At 30.0% G+C, this 21,192-nt stretch overlaps 1 protein-coding gene across 1 annotated transcript; it reads right to left on the bottom strand.

Moving 5' to 3' along the window:
- Window positions 1–1,979: 1,979 nt before the first annotated feature.
- LOC114181452 (UDP-glycosyltransferase 2-like) lies at window positions 1,980–3,624 on the bottom strand. The gene has a single exon (XM_028067916.1). The coding sequence runs from the start codon at window positions 3,482–3,484 to the stop codon at window positions 2,072–2,074; it is 1,413 nt and encodes a 470-aa protein (XP_027923717.1). The 5' UTR covers window positions 3,485–3,624; the 3' UTR covers window positions 1,980–2,071.
- Window positions 3,625–21,192: the final 17,568 nt, after the last annotated feature.

The raw sequence follows: 21,192 nt of genomic DNA, 5'->3' as shown, positions 1-21,192 counted from the left end.
GGACTTAGAGATGATTTTCATGGACTTGGGTTGAAGAGTGTTATCAATACCACGGGGTGGGGAAGGAAGCTTGTCCCAAAGGTTTAGTTGGAAGGTTTAGCTTAATTGGTTTGAACGAGAAATGGGTAGATTAGATAAAGTTGCTATGGTATTGGCCTATTGGATGTTGGGTTGAGTTTGGGTGATTGTAGCGTTATTGGTATGTGTTGAGTCGAACTCGGATCAAAGTCAAGCCGAGTTGAAATGGGTTGAAGCTCAAACTGAGTCAGTCCATGTAGACGAATAGAGTCAACTTAGTCTAATATGAGGGTTAAGATAACTCGAACCAGGCCGAAGAATTGGGACGAGTCATCCCAAATCAAACTTCAAGTCGAGTTGGTCCGAGCTGAAGGACGAGCCAAGTCGATTCTAGTCAATATTGAGCTTAGTCATCCTAGGCCAATGTCTAGTTGAGTCATCCCCAACCTAGGGTCAAGCCTAGTCGCCACAAACCCATGTTGAGCCAAGTCGACACGGTCCCAAATCGAATTGAGTTAGCATGGCCCTAGGTCGATCTAAGTTGAACAAAGCTCAAGTCTAGTTGAGTAAGCCCAAACCCAAGTCGATCTGAGTCAACACAAAGCCAAGTTAAGTTAGTCTGGACCAAAGGCGGACCTTTGTTATGACAGGGGAGAGCCATGACTCCCCCAAAGTTTTTTTTATATATATTTTAAAAAATTATTTTTATATTATTTATATAAATTTAGTTTAAAAAAATTAAAAATTTAAAAATCAAATTTTGCCTCTTTGTTGTAATTTTTTTTGCTTCTTTATTTGATATCTCTCTCTTTCATACCTCCATCTCCTACTCTCCTCCTCTTTCTAGCTTAATTTTCATCATCAATCTCTTATTATTTTCAAAAGCAAATTGCACAACGACAAGATTGAGGAGTTAAGAAACATTTTGGACTAAATAAGTTTTTCTTTTGAGTAAGTTCATTTTTTACCCTTTTTTTCCGAAGCAATATGTTTTACTATTGTATGTGGCTTTTCTATGCTCTAGGCATATCTATATTTGTTAGAGATTATAAAATCATGCTCTAATTGTTTATCAAACTCTTTTCGTGTAAATAGAACTATTCTAGGCTTTGAAGTTGGGTAAGAGAAGAACAATATTAAAAATATATTTTAAGGTAAAGGAAGTTAATCATTTAGAAAATGTTAATTTTCTTAAAATATCGAGTTTTGGTTTTGAAATTTAATATAGGGTATTCATAATTTTATCTTTTCCTATATAAGAGGCTGAATTTTTAGCAAGCACTATGATCATCTATATTGAAAAGGATATTGCAACAAGTTTTAGTTCTTATTAAATTATTGAAGATTTTAAGTTATTGAAAGAGTGTAGAGGAACATAACTAAAGACAACTTTTGTTTTTTTTAATATTATTGTTGATGATAAACTTTATGTTACACTTATATATATATATATATATATATTTTGTTGTCATATATTTTGGATTATATTATCATGTGTGCTTGTTTTGAATAAAAAAAATAATATTATGAAATGAAAACTTTTTTTTTAATTAGAAAAAATAATTTATATATATATAAAAAACTTTGACTATCCTAAAATTTTTGTCCACATCCAAATTACACCACTAATCTAGACCTAAATTCACTCAAGTTAGCTCTAACCGGTGTTGAAGGAAGGCGACCCAAATCCAAATCAAACGAAGGGAACTAAGCTCAAATTGATATGATTTAGCCTGGGTTTACGTCAAACCGAATTAAAATTTGCTCTACTTTATTGAATTTAAATCATATCTTGAAAAATCCAATAACAGTGTGCTAAAGATAAAGATAGTACCCTTGGTTGTCAGCAATGTTATTCTATAGTTTTCACATGTACGTTGTCATCAAACACGTTGAGACATCTACGTGAAAATTTTAATAAGTTTTTCTAAAGAATTTTTGATTGGAAAAGAAAAAACTTGTTTAAGTAAAATTATAATATAATTTTATAACAATTATGAAGGAAGAAGAACAACATAAACTGAAAGAAGAGTGAAATAGTGAACACGTGAAGTTAAATAGTGAAAGAACTCGTTTTACAAAATGCAGCCAACCTATCCAAGGCAACACGTGAGGTTCCACCTTCAACCAATGCTTCTGCAGCACTGAGTTTCATCTTGAAAACCCTCTGACGAATTTCTTTCCCCGTGTCCGATTCCATGAGTTCCCTCACTCGCTCCCCCAACTCACTCCCACTCACGAACCCATCTTTCTCCTCCTTCAACGCCAAAGCCACCTTCATTTCCTCAACCATTAACACCCTATTCAGCTTCTGCTCCGCGTACAATGGCCACGCCACCATCGGCACCCCTTCGCACACCGCTTCCAGCACCGAGTTCCACCCGCAGTGAGTCACAAAGCCCCCCACTGAGTCATGACTCAGAATCTCCCTCTGTGGGGCCCAGTCCCGCACCACCAACCCCTTCTCCTTCGTCCGATCCAGAAACCCTTCGGGCAACAACTCGTCCAGACTGGGTTTCTCTTCCACCGAGTTACCATCCTCCAACTCAGTCCTCACCACCCACAAGAACCTTTGCTCGCTCTTCTCTAACCCAATAGCCATCTCCATCAACTGCCTCCTCGAGAACCACCCCATGCTTCCGAAACACAGCAACACCACGCTCTGACTCGGTTGCGACTCGAGCCAACTCAGACAACCTTTGTCTTCCTCCCCGTATGGTGCAGAAATAACAGGGCCCACGCAAAACAGCGGTGGCAGGATCCCATCGTCGTTCAACACTGCAATGGCTTTCTCTTCCATCGCTTCATACGTGTTTATTATAATCCCAGAACTACCCTTCATGGCTTCCGCAATCCGACCGAAAATCTGGTTAATGTAGCTCAAAGGGTCGAGGCTTTCGTTTGGAAAGATGTCCATGGATATTGCAGGTAACCCTGGGAAGTGAAGTTGAAATTCTTGGTCTTGGATTTGTTTTGGGAGAGTGGTGGGCAAATGAAAAAGCACAACGAGGCTCGAGGCTGCGGAAGTATAGTAGAAGAAAGTGGGGAAGTTTGTGGTGAGATTTTGAGTGAGAGTTTTGGGGTTGCTGAAGTTTAAGAAGTCCATGACTAGGGCTTTGATGTTGGAGGCTTTGGCGAGGCTTTGGAGTGCAAAGGCAACATTTTGGGTGCTGTGTCGGGAGAGTTCAAGGGAGATGAGGTGAGGGGGGACGGAAGGGGTGTCGGGGGGGAGTTGGGCCATGGGAACGCTGTGGAAGGTGATGGCGGGGATGGTGGCGGAGACGGCGGCGATGTATTGGGCGTTGGAGTTGCAGGCTTGGGTGAAAGTGGCGTTGGGTGATGGAGTGAGGATGAGGATGGTGATGGAAAGAGAAGGGTGGTGGGATAGAATGAGCTTGCCTAGCTCCACCATGGATACTAGGTGACCCCTACCAATGTTAGGGTACAGAACAATGGTGTCTTTCATATTGGAGAAGAAGGGTGAGTTCAGTTTTTTCTGTTATGGAGTTCTAAGGGAGATTCTTATGGTTCTATTTATGGACAATGAGACATGCCTTCGTTTGTTTTGTCCTATTTTTTTCACTTCAATAATCATGGGTTAATAATTTTACTGTCATTGCTCATCTATCATTTTCTTTTACCAATCAAGAACTATATAGTTATAATACTTTTCCTGTAAGAGAAGTGTCCTTCACAAAAATTATTGTACACACCCATGACTCTTTCCCCTTTTAGTAAAGAAAAATAATTGATGTACACCAAACATCCAATGATTAATATTTATTCAGAGAAAGAATAAAAGTAATAGATGTATAAATTATATGATATTATAAAAAAATGATAGAAAGAAAACATAAATATAAAATGAGTAAGGTATATATATATATATATATATATATATATATATATATATATATATATATATATATATATATATATTATTGTTTATTCGATAAATGATAGATTATCACTAATTCTGCTCTCCAAAGTTAGCATTCATAATTTTAAGACTTTTAATTAAAAATGTATTTTAATTTATTCATTTATATTAAAATATCTAAAAAAAAACAACGTGTATGCTTAATGATATGACTTTGGAAGCACAATCCCGATTTTAACTAATAAATAATAAATAATTTAGTTAATTATTTTATTTTTATCACTTTTTAAATGTTAATAAATATAAAGTATAATTTATTAGAAAGTGTACTAGATAAGTTATTCAACAAACTATAATATTTTATATGTTTGATTTGTACTAATAATCTTATAAAAGTTGGCAATTAATCTAATTAATTTTGACAAAAAATTGTACATACTATTTTCAAAACAATGACTTATAATGGTTTTTAAATAAATTATAAATTATTAAAATTTGATTTTTTAGTAGTATAGATATAAGTAGATTGAGGTAAGGAATAAGGATATTATAATTTATTAAAATAAAATACCACTTTTATCATTAAATGTACATATATTTGATTCTTTTTAATTTTTTATAAATGGTTTTTTTCCTTCTAGTGGCTAATTTTTCAACAAAAGTTGGATTGATGAAAGAAAATAGATATTTTTGCATTACACAACAGTCTAAGCTTGCATTTAGTTAAACAACACAATAAAAAGTATAAGTAGTTTACAAAGAAACTTAGTACAAAGATTTCCATTAATAGAATTCATGACAGGCAGCATATCTTGATTATCCAACAAACATCTTAGGTACATAGTTTACATAAGTTGGAATTCGGCTAAAAATATAAAAAAGAAAAAAGAAATTAAGTTACTCAAGCAAATATAAAAAATAAACATGACGTTCTTTTATTTAATAATTGGTGATTTTTTTATCAGAAAAAAATATATTAATACTATACCACTCGGTGATTTCTTTCCTTTTAACTTATTTTTAACTTCTTTATCCTTTTAATTTAGATTTATATGTAAATTCTATTAGAATTCCTCGAGTCTCTCTTTGTGGTCCTATAGTTTGAGAGTAAGCATCAATCAGAATTATGTTATTTTAAGGAAGATCATAGTTTTACATTATCATCATTTGTTTTAACAAACTATAAATGTTATTATTTTATTTTAAAATTTTATTTATGTTTATTTTATTTGTTATAAATCATACTTTTTTATTAAAAGGATTGTAAAAAGAAAGCAAGAAAAAAAATTTATGAATGTAAAAGTATAATTTATCTTATATTAAATCAAAATCACGGTGAGGTACATGAACTATTTTGTAGATTCTCCGTAAGAGGGTCTCGGTTTATGTGGTTATTTTTATTGTAACATGACCCAGAGTGTAACATTTGCGTGCAGAAAGTAATTAGCATCAATTATTGTATCTAAAGATATGATTTTGTTTACTTTCTTTTAACACTAAAGAAAGTATAATAAATATAATGAGTGTTCTAAACTTTTTAGGATAGATAATGTTTACAAATATAATTATGAATAGTATTCATTGATTCATCCCTTACGGCATGTTCGCATGAAATGTATGTCAATTTCATATAAAAAAAGAAAAAAAAATGGAAGAATAATAGTAATAATGACAATAAGTGAAATGGACATGTTTTGAGGTTGTGTTACTAAGAAAAGAGGCACTCCTTTGAGATTGGGTGTGGCAAGTGAAAAGCATTGGAGTGAAAGATCCATGTTAGTTGGTAGGTAAATGTCTTTTAGGCTAGAAATATAAGAAGAAATCTTTTATTAAGAGAAATTAAAGTTCAAAGATTATCTTCCTTAATGTCTCGTGTCTTACATCATTTACTCAATTGCACTTAGGACCTAACAAATGTGGAATGTGTGCTTCTAGAATATCATTGGGTGAATTTGGAATTGAGATTAGATGTTAACTCATCATTCTGTTTGCATTTACTATTCTCTTTCATTACATTTTCTTTGCTTAAGGACAAGGAAAAGTCTAAGCTTCAGAGAATTTGATGAGCTAATAAAATATATGTGTATTCATGCATTAGTTTAGGCCATTTTTATTTATTTGGGCATTCTTGGACCAATTTCATCATGCATTATCTTATTTTGGATCATACATTTGAGTTTATGCATTGTTTGTGTAAATAAGTTTGGAGGGAGTTAGTTAGATTCAAAACAATGTGTTCTACAAGTGCCTGGTGAATTTTTTCCACGACCTGTGGATTTGACTTCAAATTGCAGGATTCAAAACAGTGTATCCCACATGTGCCTGCCTAGTGGATTTTTTCACGACCTGTAGATTTTGCTTTAGAATATCAAGTGCAAAACAGAGCAAGTTCCACAGGTGGCCTGTGGATTTTTCCACAACCTGTTGATTTTTCAGCAAGAAATCTACATATGATGTGGACTGATAATGATTTAAAGAAAAAAGAAAATAAAAGAAAGAGAAAGAGGGGAAACGGTTAGAGGAGAGAGAAACTTGCCTTAGCAAAGGGAGAGAATGTGGTAAAGATAAGAGGAGGGGATCGTTCATGAAAAGTTTATTCTTCTTGATCTTCATCATTTTCTTCTTTCGTCAGTTTTAGTTTTTCTTTTCATTATACAAAATTAATTTTATTTTTGTTGGAGGATTGATGTAAGACTTGGATTATAGGTTCAACTCTTTACAATTGATGTTTTGTTATTGTTATTCATCTCAGTGCTCCGTGTATGGTTTTATAATTTATTCTATGAGCAATTTCACAATTGGAAAATTGGAGATTGCTTGTGATTATAAAGAAGACATGGTATGTCATGTCACAATTGGAAAATTGAGCATACCTAATTAGTTTGGAATAGAGATGATTATTGATTTTTCATGATTCTATTGAATTTTTGTAAACTGGCTTAAGGGATTGGGAGATTCGAATTCAATGAATAGATTTTACCTACTAAGGGATTAGGGGTAAAACAACTCTGAGTAGTAAACTCAGGTGGATGATTACATAGCTTGCATCAATTGAAAATGAGTATAATTCTAGAGGAAAGGGTACAAAATCAATCCTCTAACCGTTCTTATATTGATTGAAGCTTTTGTTATAAATTTTATGCTCGTAATTCTATTGAATCTCATCTCCTCAAAATTACGTAAATTATAAATCTAGTATTTAATGAGTCAATCCCAACTAACGATATTTTATTACTACATTAATGATTGGTTCACTTGCCAAACGTTCATCAAATTTTAATATGTTATATTGAATTATGTTTTTAATTAAATTTAAATGTAATTAGTAATTTAATTCTTATATTTAAATTTATAATTTTTTATTGTTAAATTGAGTCTTAATATTTATTAAAAAGTATAATTTGTTCTCATATCACATATCAAATTGATCCACTTTCCTGACTCGTTATTTTAAATTAAAATAAAAAATAATTTAAAATATTAATCTTTTGTATTATATATAATAATATTATTATTTAAATCATTAATCGTTACAAATTAAATTTTAATGATTGATTATATAATAAATTAACTTAATAAATAAATATAATAATCATTTAAATTTACCGGTTAGAGATATTATTTAATTAATTAAAATTTAAAAAATATTTATAATATATATATATATATATATATATATATATATATATATATATAATACTTACTAAAATTAAAAAAAAAATTGTCTAAAAGTTAATATTTTAACTTGTGTGACTAGTCTCTCCCATTTTGTTGATAATTTCTCAAATATGTGGGATGATATGATATATTCAAATTGAATAAATTATTTTCATAAATATAGTCCATTTATAAATCAATTTTTAGAATTGTTGCATGGATTTTGATACTGTAATCTCATAAATTTTGAACAAATTATTATAACAATTAGTTTGTGATGTGCAGCTCTATAAATTACAGAGGTCATCTATGCGTTGGGTCATCAAACTTCTTTTGTTTTTTTACAATATACTATACAATCAAAGTTTATGAAAGTGAAAGTTTTAAACTGAAAAACACATTAAAGGATTTTTGTGATAGTGACAATGGTTGAAGGCTAATCCTTGATTTTCTTGTCTATAATGTGTATAAACATTATGTCAAATGTAAGGTGACCCTTTAATTGTACTGTATCAGGTCTTATTATATGAGATGAGTCAGAAATATATTTTCTTAATTGAAACGCATTAAAGAAATTGTGAAAGTTAGAAAGAAAAGCAGGTAAAGAAATTTGATAAGCAACAAAACCAACTATTATGAGAATTTGATAAGGACCAATGAACTAGGGAGTGAGTTTCTTTGATTTCATCGCTCTTCCAATTCCAGTTTTTGGTGTGACTTTCAAGAATACATTATCACCTTCTCGAAATTCAAGAGGTTGTCTTCTCTTGTCAGCATAAATTTTCTGTCTACTTTGAGTTGCTCTCGATTGGTCCCTAATCATTTTGATTTTCTCAGTTGTTTGTTGAATCATATCAGGACCTAAGACTAAGTTTTCTCCTATCCCAAACCAACACAAGGGTGTTCTACATATTCTCTCATACAATGCATCATAAAGTGTCATGTCTATGCTAGAATGAAAACTATTGTTATATGTGAATTTTATCAGAGGTAGACATCGATCCCAACTATCACAATCCTCTAGCACGCAAGCTCTTAGTGAATCTTCAAAGATTGGATTGTTCTTGTTGATTGTCCATCAATTTTGAGATGATAAGTTAAGCTAAGATGGAGTTTAGTCCCTAAGGCCTTATGTAAACTCCCCATAACTTAGAAGTAAATCTAGGGTCTCCATAAGATACAATATTTGTTGGAACTCCATACAACCTCACAATTTCTCTTATGTAAAATTCAATCAATTTTTCCAATGAATACCTAATGTTAATGGGTAAGAAGTGAGCAAACTTCATTAACCTATCCATGATAATCCATATGGAATTAAATTTTTGAACAAATTGTGTAAAGCCAACTACAAAATCCATTTCTATAATGTCCCATTTCCATTCAGGTATATTTAAGAATTATACCATCCCTGCTGGTTTTTGGTGTTCTATCTTAGCCTTTTAACAAATTAAACATGTTGTTACATGTTGTGCTACTTTCTTCTTCATCTTGGGCCACCAAAACATTTTCTTAACATCTTGATACATTTTTTTCGTGTCCGAATTTATGCTTAATTTGCTTTTATGTTCTTTTTCTAAAATCTTCATTTTAATTTTCCATTATTAGGCATACACATCCTATTATTAAATTTCCAAATGCATGTCGTATTTATGCCAAAATGTTCTCCATTATTTTGTCCTATCAACTTCTTTTACATTTGAATGAATTCATCACTTACATGAGTCTTAAGGATTTGCTTGTGTAAGTTGTTATTGATTTGAATGGAGTTTAATTTCATTCTATCATGGCTTAGTGATAATTGGCATTATCATATTTTATTTTTTTTGTTTATTTTTATCTTTTATTATTATTCTATTATTATCTTTTTAGATATTTTTGGTTTTATTTAATAAAATTGGAAAAGATAAGTATTTAGTTTATATTTTGCAAATTAGGAGAAAATCCCTAAAGATTTGAAGAATATGTCAATATTATTAGATAAAGAGAAATCTTTGAAGATTAAAGAATATTTTCAAGATTATTATTCAAGTGGAGATCTCAGAGATTTAAGAAGATTATCAACAAAGATGGATAATTCAATTATCAAGAAAATTAATTATCAATAGAGTTGGTTATTCAAGTACAAATTTCAAGCTCAATCTAGTTCTGAAAAATATATAAATAAGGGCTTAGCAGAAGTCAAAATCAACACTAGAGTAAAAAAATAATTGATTGTGCATCTAGACATAGAGTACATAATTGATCATTCATAACATGAGAATTTTGATCATTAATATGAACTTATAATAAGAATTTCTAAGACATCTAGGGTTTTATTATCCAAGTTTAGACTTATCCTAAGACATTAGGGCTTCTTACATAAGATGTGAATGCTAGAGTAGGAATTAGAAGAATATCGTTTTGGTGTTTTTTCTTTGAATTGGATCATGAAACCCAATCGTAGTGAATCCTTTATCATATATTGATGCACACCATATGTTTGATAAAAATACAAACAGAGTTTTATTTTTGTTTTTGTGAAATTTGTTGTCTAATTGAGTTGTGAATTGCAAGAGTTGTCAAGTGTTTTCACAAGTCTTTTAGGAAACGATACTTGGACGTTCCACTTTATTACTTGTATGATTTGATACACTTGCCAATCTTGTAACACTTAGTGTGACGGAAAAAAATCATGTTTGTATTTTTTTTTTCTAACAAACTCATTTCTTGAATCATCGGTGAGGAGACATGTAAAGATTTCTTGCTTAAAGTGTGCCACTACATTTTCCCTTGGTAATGTAATTCAAAATCATAATTTTTAAAAAATTTCATCTATCTCCTTTGTCCCTTATTTAACTCTTTTTTATCAAACAAGTATTTGAGACTCTTATAATCATTAAAAGCGTCGAACTTACCACCATAGACATAATGTCTCCATATTTTAAGTGCAAAAATAATGGCAGCTAGAGTTTTAGATTATGGTTTGGGTAATTTTTCTCGTGTGCTCTTAGCTTGCCTAGAAGCATATGTCAGTGCTCTTCTATCTTACATAAGAATACATCTTAATCCCATGTTGAAAGCATCATAAAATATCACAAAATATCACAAAGTGTCTGGTAGGATCAGGCAATACTAAACAGGAGAAGTGGTTAATATTTTCTTGAGCTCTTGAAAACTATTTTCACATTTTTTCTATCCACACAAAAACTTGACCCCTTTTTGTGAGTTCATTTAAAGACATGACTATTTTGAAAAACGTCAAGAACTTTCTATAATATCCTACCAAACCTAGAAAACTAAGAATCACAATCACTGTTTTTGGTTGTTCAATATGACTAATAACAATAATTCAATATCTTACCTTGAATAAAATTTACTTATTTAAATTCTCACGATAGAAATTCCAACTATAATTTAATTTAAATTTGAATAACTCTATTATTAATTATTATTAATATTATAATTATTATTATTATTATCTACATTTGTTTCATTTAAAAATAAATAAATAAAAAGAAATCAACATTCAGTGTTCCATCTTCTTCAAATACATGTTCCAATAATATTACATTCTACTTCTAAAATATGCGGTAAAACACGTGTTAAATGAATAAGTGAAAACATATAAAATTACACATCATATAATAATAAATTTGTACAGAATTTATATGTTATATATTTATATATAAATTGATAATAAATATAAATACTTATTGAGGTTACGTAAATTTATATGTTACTTATTTATGTGTATAACAGGGATTAATTTATATTATATTAGTACAATAATATATATATATATATATATATATATATATATATATATTTTATATGCATACAAAGTATAATGAAACCATATATTATATGTACGTATAAGTAGTATAATATTATATTATTAACATACTTAAATTCATAAATATATGTAATTTACAAATAATAATATTTAAATAATATTATAATTTTGCCATGTTTAAATTGATATATATATATATATATATATATATATATATATATATATATATATATATATATATATATGTATATAACTTTAAAAATAATAAATTTGGAAACAATATACGATAGTATAAAAAGATGGGTTAAGAATATCTCACACAATAAAATAGTATAGAATAAATAAATAAATAAGAGAAATATAATAAAAATGGTAATGTCTTCTCCTTCTTATCATAGTATGGTGTATTCTTCTTTCTGACTCTGTTTCTTGCTCTTTTTCTTGTTTCCTTCTCTTTGTTTTTTTTCCTCTCTGTCGAGTTGTTCCTTATCTTTTTCATTTATTCTTGTTTTGTTTTTTCTTTTATCACTGCATCACAACACAAGCCCCTTTTAATAGCCCATGTGGAGTAAATATTCTTCTCATTTAATGCATATTAAGATTTGAGCCAAAGACTTATGCAACAAATTTTCTCATTCAATGCATCTTATCCTGCAAAATTAAGCAGGAACTTATCTCTTATATGTAATTTTTGTTTTATAGCATTACTTTTATATTTCATATATTTATCATCTCTAATATTTATATTTACAAAAATTATAATATTTGTTTATATATATATATATATATATATATATATATATATATATATATAATGAAAAGTTCAGACGTAACTATTTTATTGTTTTAATAATATATTTATATGTAATTCTATCATTCTATTATTATTAATATTATAAAAAATATATATTTATTATTAGTAAAATTTAAATATTTAATATATATATATATAGATAGATAGATTTATAATTTATACCATAAATTATTATTTCTATTATTTATAAAAGAAAATTTTTTTAATTGATTACCAAATATATATTTATTTATTTCTTAAAATAAAAATAACAATAACTTTAATATATTGTATATTAAAAGGATTACATTGTAAAACTTTTGGATGTTACGGTTATTTCCTACAATAGTTGCCTATCTATTTATTCTTTTTAAATATATTTTTAATGGTTTGAGGCTACGGTTATCTATTATGCATTATAGGTCGCTGTACTTTTCAACTATAGCGCTTATACCTTCCTTCTTTTTAATATTTATAATTTATGATTTTGTGTATCTTTCAAAATTCTAATCATAATTTCAATTTTAACTAATTTTAACTATATATAAAACTCTTTCCATAATCTTAATTTCATTTTTGAAGAACATACGTTTATTAATTTGATCGGAAAATCTTAATTTATGTGTATCTGTTTAATCTTTGCATCTCTTTGAGTATATTAGAGCAATAAAATAAATAATTAAACGTAGACATTAATAATTAAAGTACAATCGCTATTATCAAAGTAAAAAGTTTATTTCATTTTTAGGTGACTTTAAGGATAATTAATTTGTCTTAAATTTTATAGAACGTCATAATTAACGAAAATATTAATCTTGACCTAATTATTATAATTATATTTTAATTTTTAACAATATTAAAATATAATTATTTTATTATTTTATATTTTTTATATTTTTTTATATGTGTATATTAAATAAATTATTAATTAGAGTTATATTTATTTATAGGCATATTTGTTTTTTAAATAAAATAAAATTGTATTTGTAATAAATAGGTCAAAATTCACTTAATATTATAATTAACTATATATTTTTGTAAAATTCAAAACTTATTTATTATCTTTAACAGTGTCATAAGCAGGCATTTATAATACGTAGGTCAAAATTTATTTAATATTATAATTAATTATACACTTTTGTAAAGTTTAAAACATATTAATTATCCTTAATTAGTGTCGTAAGAAAGACCCTTAAGTAAAAAATTTGGAAGATGATAGTTTAACAAAAAAATTTGACAAATTTTTGACAAATTACCTTTTTAAGTAAAAAAAATATTACAATTATTACTTTATTTTGATTAAAAAATAAAAAATTAATCTATTTAATTCTATTTATAGAAACTTTGTCAAAAGTTTGTTAAAAATTTTTGTCAAAAGATAATTTTCCTATTTTTAAAGAGTACCTGATGATTGTTTTCCCAACAACCATTTCCCATCAAGTGTACTCATACGTAGTATGAACAAGTATCGTATCCATAAGGATTTAGCAAACATATTAGTACTTTGATTTTTCGATTTTATGTTTGTTAGAAAGAGTGCAAGTAAAAATAAATAGTAGTTATTAGATAGATTGAGTGGATTAGGGACTATGAATTGATTTTATCTTATCTTCTTCTACCACACCACTACCATCTAGTTTACTTACTTTTCAAATCATTCAATGTCTTGGGAGTACTCTTTTTATGCAGATCTAGGTTCATCCTTGATACACTAGAATCTAAGGACTCCAAACCCAGTGTGATTTCTCAACTCTTGGTAGAATGAGTCCTTGCTTTAATGTGCAAGACTCTCTCCTCCAACATCCACTCTAGTATGCCATGGAGCATCCAGTACATGTGTGATGATTTCATTGGACCTTAGTTTGATATGAGTCTTTCAACTCAATCCCAATCAGTGAAATAGGATAAGTCGTCAATTCATCCACATAAGTTGAGACCAATCTTCCAACTCAAATCAAACCCATGAAATAAGAAAAGTGATCAAGTCATTAAGCATAAATCAAACCACAGACAATTGAATGAAAGCAAAGATAAATACCCAAGAAGTAGAAATGAATAAAATTGATTACATCAAACCTGGGCACAAGGGAGTTCAACTACTCATAGAATATTACAATGCAAAGTCTGCTCATTTCTTACCCATTAACATTAGGTATTAATTGGAAAAATTGACTGAATTATACTTAAGAGAAATTGTCATGTTAGATGGAGTTCCAATAAGTATTATATCTGATAGGGACCCTAGATTTACTTCAAAATTTTGGGGAAGTTTACATCAAGCTTTAGGTACCAAGCTTCACCTTAGCTCAACTTATCATCCCCAAACTGATGGACAATTTGAAAGAACCATTCAATCTTTGGAAGATTTGCTGAGAGCTTGTGTGTTAGAAAATTCTGATAGTTGGGATCGATGCCTGCCTTTGATTGAGTTCACCTATAACAATAGTTTCCATTCCAACATAGGTATGGCACCCTATGAGGCATTATATGGAAGGAAATGTAGAACACCTTTGTGTTGGTTTGAGACAAGTGAGAATTTAGTATTAGATCCTGACATGATTCAACAAACAACAGAGAAAATCAAAATGATCAGGGACAAATTGAGAGCAACTCAAAGTAGACAAAAAAGTTATGCTGACAAGAAAAGACGACCTCTTGAATTTCAAGAAGGTGATCATGTATTCTTGAAAGTAACGCCAACCACTAGAATTGGTAAAGTGATGAAATCAAAGAAACTCACTCCTCGATTTATTAGCCCTTACCAAATTCTTAGAAAAATAGGTCATGTTGCTTATCAAATTTGCTTACCTCCGTTCCTTTCCAACCTTCATAATGTCTTTCATGTGTCTCAATTAAGAAAATATATTTCTGATCCAACTCATGTGATAAGACCTAATACAGTACAATTAAAGAATAACCTTACATTTGACGCAATACCTGTACAGATTATGGACAAGAAGGTCAAAGAATTGAGAGGCAGATAGATCCCTCTAGTGAAGGTCATGTGGAATAAAGCTAATGGAGATATTACATGGGAATTAGAAGAGAAAATAACAAACATTTACCCTTATTTATTCCAAAAATAAATAAATAAATAATTTCGAGAACGAAATTTCTTTTAGAGGGAAGAATTGTAACATCCATAAATCAACAAATAATGTATTACTTTATTTATAAACATTTTATTATATATTATTATTATTACAAAAAAAAAATATATATATATACATATTATTATTATAATAAATTATGAACATATGAATGTAAAGATTATAAATATCCAAAATATATAAATAATTGATGATTTTATAAGAAATATATTAAATATTTTAGAATGTTAATAAGAAAAAATATTTTTACTATAATAAAAGAAGAAACGTAAAATAAATAAGTTAAGTTACGTTTATTTATATATATATATATATATGTGTATATATATATATATATATATATATATATATATATGTATATATATATATATATAAAGGATAAACTTACCTACATGTATAGGTAAACTGGACATATTGTTAGGTAATAAAAAAAAAAGAGAGAGAGAGAGAGAGAGAGAGAGAGGAGAAGAGAAAAAGAAACCCTTCACAATTATCTGCTCATTGCTCCACGTAATGGAATGAGATAAGATGCTAATAAATGCATGTAAAAGTACAAGTTAAAAAAATGAGAGCTTAATCCATAACAAACCACAGTAACGAGAATTTGAAAGAAGAAAACAGAATTGAACAGTGTTTCAAACCAAATGAACTAAATGTAATGATTATGTATGTAGTATAAATAGGAGTGGTGATTGTGAAACGAAAATGAGACACTAAGATCAAAGAAAAAAAAAAGGGAGAAGAGGAGTTTGTGAGTATAAATTGGCAGTGAAGAAAATAAAAGAAGAAAGTTGAAACCTTCACAAAGCTTTGGGATATATCTTTCACAATAATTAAGGTAAGAGGAAAAGACATCTATCATTTTATCTTTTTACTTTGATTATTTTTTTTATCTGTTCATAATTATTTTTATCTCTATATTTACCTTAAGTGAGGTGTCCCTAACCTCATTCTAATTTATATTTAGTTCTCGTTCCTATTTATTTATTTATAATTCATCTCCAGTTTTGCAGTGATCTTATTTATTTAATTTATATTTACTCTTATTTACATTTATCTCCAGTTACATACTGGTCCTTTTTATTTATTTATATTTATTTTAATTATGCTTGATCCTATTTATTTATTTATTTATTTATATAATTATATGGTTAATATTAAAATAAAATTTATGATAAATAAAGATTTGATTATTGTAGTTGGAGGTATGACCTTGGGGATTTAGACGAGTTAGTATTACTCAATATGAGATGTTCTTGAGTTACTTTGTTGGCCATGAGCTCATTTATTCTGACTAGTCAGTACAAAATTAATCAATATCTTTATAAAAGTATAATAAAAATCCAGTTTTATGGATTTGGGAGAATTTTCATTTCATTTCATTTTATTTTATTATGATATGATGTATTTTTTTATGTGATATTTGACTCACTTCCCTATTTTATATTTTATAATTATGTGTGACAAACAAAATTTTGTAACCATATCATAGATGGTTGCTCCCAACATGCCTGATCCCTTCTTCGCCAACATTGGGGTTGTTTTTCCGGGGAATGCATGGCAAACCAATGCAGTGAATAATTCTGTAACATTTCAGGGAACGGGAAACTCTACCATTACTTTATTCTTTGCTCCGAATGCACCAATTATCATCGAAGAACAAATCGAAGTTACCTTTTTATTTACCCCCAACACACCAAGTGAACCCTATCCATAACATTTTCCCTTCACCTGTTTGAAAGCCAGTACATGAGGGGAAAACTTTAAATAAATAATTTTTTTTCCTCTTGTAGTGTAGAAAATATAAGATGTAATAAACGGTGTAGATATAAGATGCATACAGTATTGTAAATGTAAATATATATATATATATATATATATATATATGAATATTTTAAGTATAATTTTGCTTTTAAATTTTATAAGTATATTATAGGAAATAATAATAATAATAATAATTAAATAAAAAAAATTGTCGTCACAATATATATATATATATATATATATATATATATATATATATATATATATATATATATATATATATATATATATATATATATATTGTAAAATAAAATGAAAGATGAATTTTTTATAGACAAATTTAGCTCTAATTCAATTACTTTTAGTTTTGTTTTAATTATTTATGAAAGATCTTAAGAAACTTCATTATTGGTTAAGGATTTTGAAGAACTAAGGACAATCATTTATATACTTATATATTTTATGTATGTGTGTGAATTCTTTTATAGTTATAATTATACTAATATTTTTATTGTATTAATAATACAAATTTTGAATGTATTATTTTGGTTTCCCCAAAGATATAGGTCAAGATCCGCCACTCGTTGAACACATCCTCTTGTGGCTCAGCCATGTACCGCTTTAAGCGTTGATCATATTCTCTTGTGTTAAAATCAAATCTGTCTATACACCTTAACCACAAAGGGATCCGAATTGATTAATGAGTTTTTCACTTACTTAATGTGAATCTTGAAGGAGTCTTTAAGGTTTAAAACTCAATTAATCAATTTCGCAGTTCTGGGTTAATGGACTGTTTAAATCAATCAAGAAAGATTAAGAGAGAGAAGAAAGAATCAAGACACACAATTTATACTGGTTCGATTCAATGCGAATCTACATCCAGTCTTCTCCTAAGTAACACACTTAGGAGGATTCCACTAAACAGAAAGGTTCCAAGAATTACAAGCACACCTATGTAATTCTAACCCTCAAAACCTAAGAACTTGATTCAACAATCAAGAACTCCCCCTAGGAGCAATGCATCCACACAATTGCACCTAGGTCCACACTTCAAACACTGAAGCAACTGTAATAAGAAAATACAGAAAACAAAACAAGAAACGAATACACCTAAGCTGTGCAGATTTGACTTGATGCTCCTTGAATCAAGCAAGATCCATCATGGTAGAATCAACCATCAATTCTTCTTGGATCTGTACTTTAGTTATCTTGCAGAATCTTCTGAAACTTTGTGTCTCTCAGATGGCTCTATCTCAAATGAAGACTGCGTGATCTTTCTAATTTTTTCAGACCCAAAACAGATTCCAAAACAGCTTTTATACAAAGGTTTTTGTTGTCACTAATTCGATTAGCAATTTACCTAATCGATTATCGTGAGTATATTTTCACTTACTTTGTACAATACTCACAGCTAATCCATTAGTTAAAGAACTAATCATATGCAGAATTACACAGCAGGCCTGAAATACATTTGATAAAGAGAAGCTAATTGCCTAATGCATATCCTAACTGGACCAAGCTATGTTTTATCCTAGATCAGTAGACATCATCAAAATCATTCTTCATTCATAGGTGAAGTAGCTCCCCCTACCAACAATCTCCCCCTTTTTGATGATGTCCAAAACATGGACTGTGATAGGCCTGCCTGCAGCACATTAAGCAAACAACAACAGCAGTACAGGCACACAAAGCAAACAACAGCATAGGCATATAACAGATATCATTTTCATTACATACTCCCCCTACCAATCAACCATCAATATATCAAATTCTCTCCCTTTTTGGACATTAGCAAAAAAAATCAGACAGATTTAGGATGCAATACAGGATAGCAGGAAAATTGTATCTAAGCAGCGCAGCAATGTAAGAGATGCAGCAGGAGATAATGCATAACAACCAGGATAACAACCAGAATGCATAACAATTTCGCATAATGGATTAGCGGGCTCCTTTTGAGAAATTAAGTAGCAACTATGTGATGCAGAACTTAACACAGACTAAGCTTCAGACAGAACACGATAATGGATTAAGGCCAAGGTTAGGCAAGCAGCTACACAGTTTGAACACAGTAGGCATACAAAGTATGACAATACCAACAACGCAGCATGTGAAATCAGTAGCGCAGGTTAACATTAGAGTGCAGACAACCATAAATCAAATCAGCAATTAAGTATTGCAATATCAGTTTAAATCAGTTGCAATATCACAATAGAAGAGGAACTTTTCACCTTGGCAATGCCTAAAATTTGACCTTTGTTATTAACACCTCTTGTAACATGACCAATAATTGGCTTTGTAAGATATCCTGCAGAACTTCTTCACATCTCCTTTCATGTGTCTTGAGCATCCATTATATAAAAGCTACATTGTTTTCCTTGCATCAAGACACACCTGAAACAAAGATTAAAGAGAAGATGCAGGTACCCAATTGAACTTGGGTCCTTTCATGTTAGTGGTTTGAGGTGTTCCTTTAGGTACCCATTTGTACTCTCCTTTAGGAACCCCACAATTTTTAAAGTAGCAGGAATTAGAAAAATGGCCAGGTTCAGAACAGTAAGTGCAGATAATAGAGGATGGTTTGCTGATGTTGAGGAAATTTCTACACGATAATCGATTAGAGTTGCCACTGTAACCAATTCCCTCTTTATTCAGCACACTCCTTTGAGATCCTAGTACAGCATCTAGGTTGGATCTTCCTAGGGTAAATTTTGAGAGAGTTTTCATCAAATACTCTATCTTTTCTAGCTGTCCTGGGCAGTGCTCACATCTGGACCTAGGATGCTTTTCAGATTTTTCTAATTTCTCCAAGCAAGTTATTAGATTCTCATTTTCCTCTTCTAACTGTTTTATCCTACCCTCAAGCCATTTAATCTCTCCTTTACGCTTGCTATTTGACTTTTGCAGTTTTGTAGCTTCCTTATACAGTTCATTAAATGCATCAAGCAGTTCATAGTAATTATTTTCCTCATGTTCAGATGTGAAACTACTCACACTGCTTTTGGATGATTCTGCTTTAGCCATCAGACACAGATTATTTTCCTCTTCAGTGCTGCCATCAGATTCACTGGATGTGCTGGAATCATTTTCTTCTCAGGCAATGTAGGCTTTCTTTTTCTTCAGGTGCTTCTCTGTCTCATTTTCCTCTTCCAGTTTCTGCTTCATCTTCAGCACAGGGCAATCTGCCTTGATGTGTCCTGTCTTGCCACACTCATAGCAGGTTTGAGTTTCAGATCTGGACTGCTTCTTGTTTCCTGCATGACTATTATTAGTTTTATTCTTATACTTCAGAAATTTTGAGAACTTTTTCACCATTAGTCTCAAGGCTTCACTGTCAGAGTTGTGATCATCATTAGAGTCATCTACAGTTTCTGCTTTCTTCAGTTTTGCTGCAGATTTTACAGCACTCTTCAAGGCTATTGTGTGCCTCTTTTCCCCATCCTCTTCTTCCTTGAGTCTTCCAAGCTCTAATTCATGTTCCCTCAATTTTCCAAAGAGAGTGGCTATGCTCATGCTAGTGAGATCTCTAGATTCAGAAATTGCTGTCACTTTGGGCTGCCATGTCCTATTTAAGCTCTTCAAAATTTTGATATTGAGTTCCTCTTTGTCAAAGGTCTTGCCAAGAGCTAGGAGGTGATTTACTATATGTGTAAATCTTTTCTGCACATCACAAATGCTTTCTCCAGCCTTCATTCTGAACATCTCATACTCTTGAATGAGAGTATTCTTCCTTGCCCTTTTGACTTCATTCGTGCCCTTATGGGTTACTTCCAAGACATCCCACATTTCTTTGGCTGATTCACACACAGATACCCTGTAAAATTCATCCAAAGTTAGTGCAGAAGATATAATATTTTTGGCTCTAACATCATAGTGTGCCCTCTTATTCTCATCAGGGGTCCATTGTGAGAATTCTTTAGGAAAAGTCTCTCCATCCACTATTTTAATTGGTTTAAAAGGTCCATTTACCACTGCATCCCATACCCCTTTGTCTACTGATTCAAGAAAGATTTTCATTCGAATTTTCCAGAAGGGATAGTTTTCCCCAGCAAACAGAGGGGGCCTGTTAATGGATGCCCCTTCAACAAAGGTTTGAGATGTATTAGACATAACAGGATCTTTCTAATCGATTAGCGTGCGATTAACCAGCTCTGGTGCCAATTGTTAAAATCAAATCTGTCTAAACACCTTAACCACA

Source organism: Vigna unguiculata, chromosome 4, assembly GCF_004118075.2.
Source record: "Vigna unguiculata cultivar IT97K-499-35 chromosome 4, ASM411807v1, whole genome shotgun sequence".
Classification (NCBI taxonomy): domain Eukaryota; kingdom Viridiplantae; phylum Streptophyta; class Magnoliopsida; order Fabales; family Fabaceae; genus Vigna; species Vigna unguiculata.
The sequence above is the reverse complement of the archived record's forward strand: the minus strand, read 5'-3'. Positions and strand labels throughout refer to the sequence as shown.

Coding starts and splice junctions, on each gene's coding strand:
- LOC114181452 (XM_028067916.1), bottom strand. CDS start 3,484: ATGAAAGACACCATTGTTCTGTACCCTAACATTGGTAGGGGTCACCTA.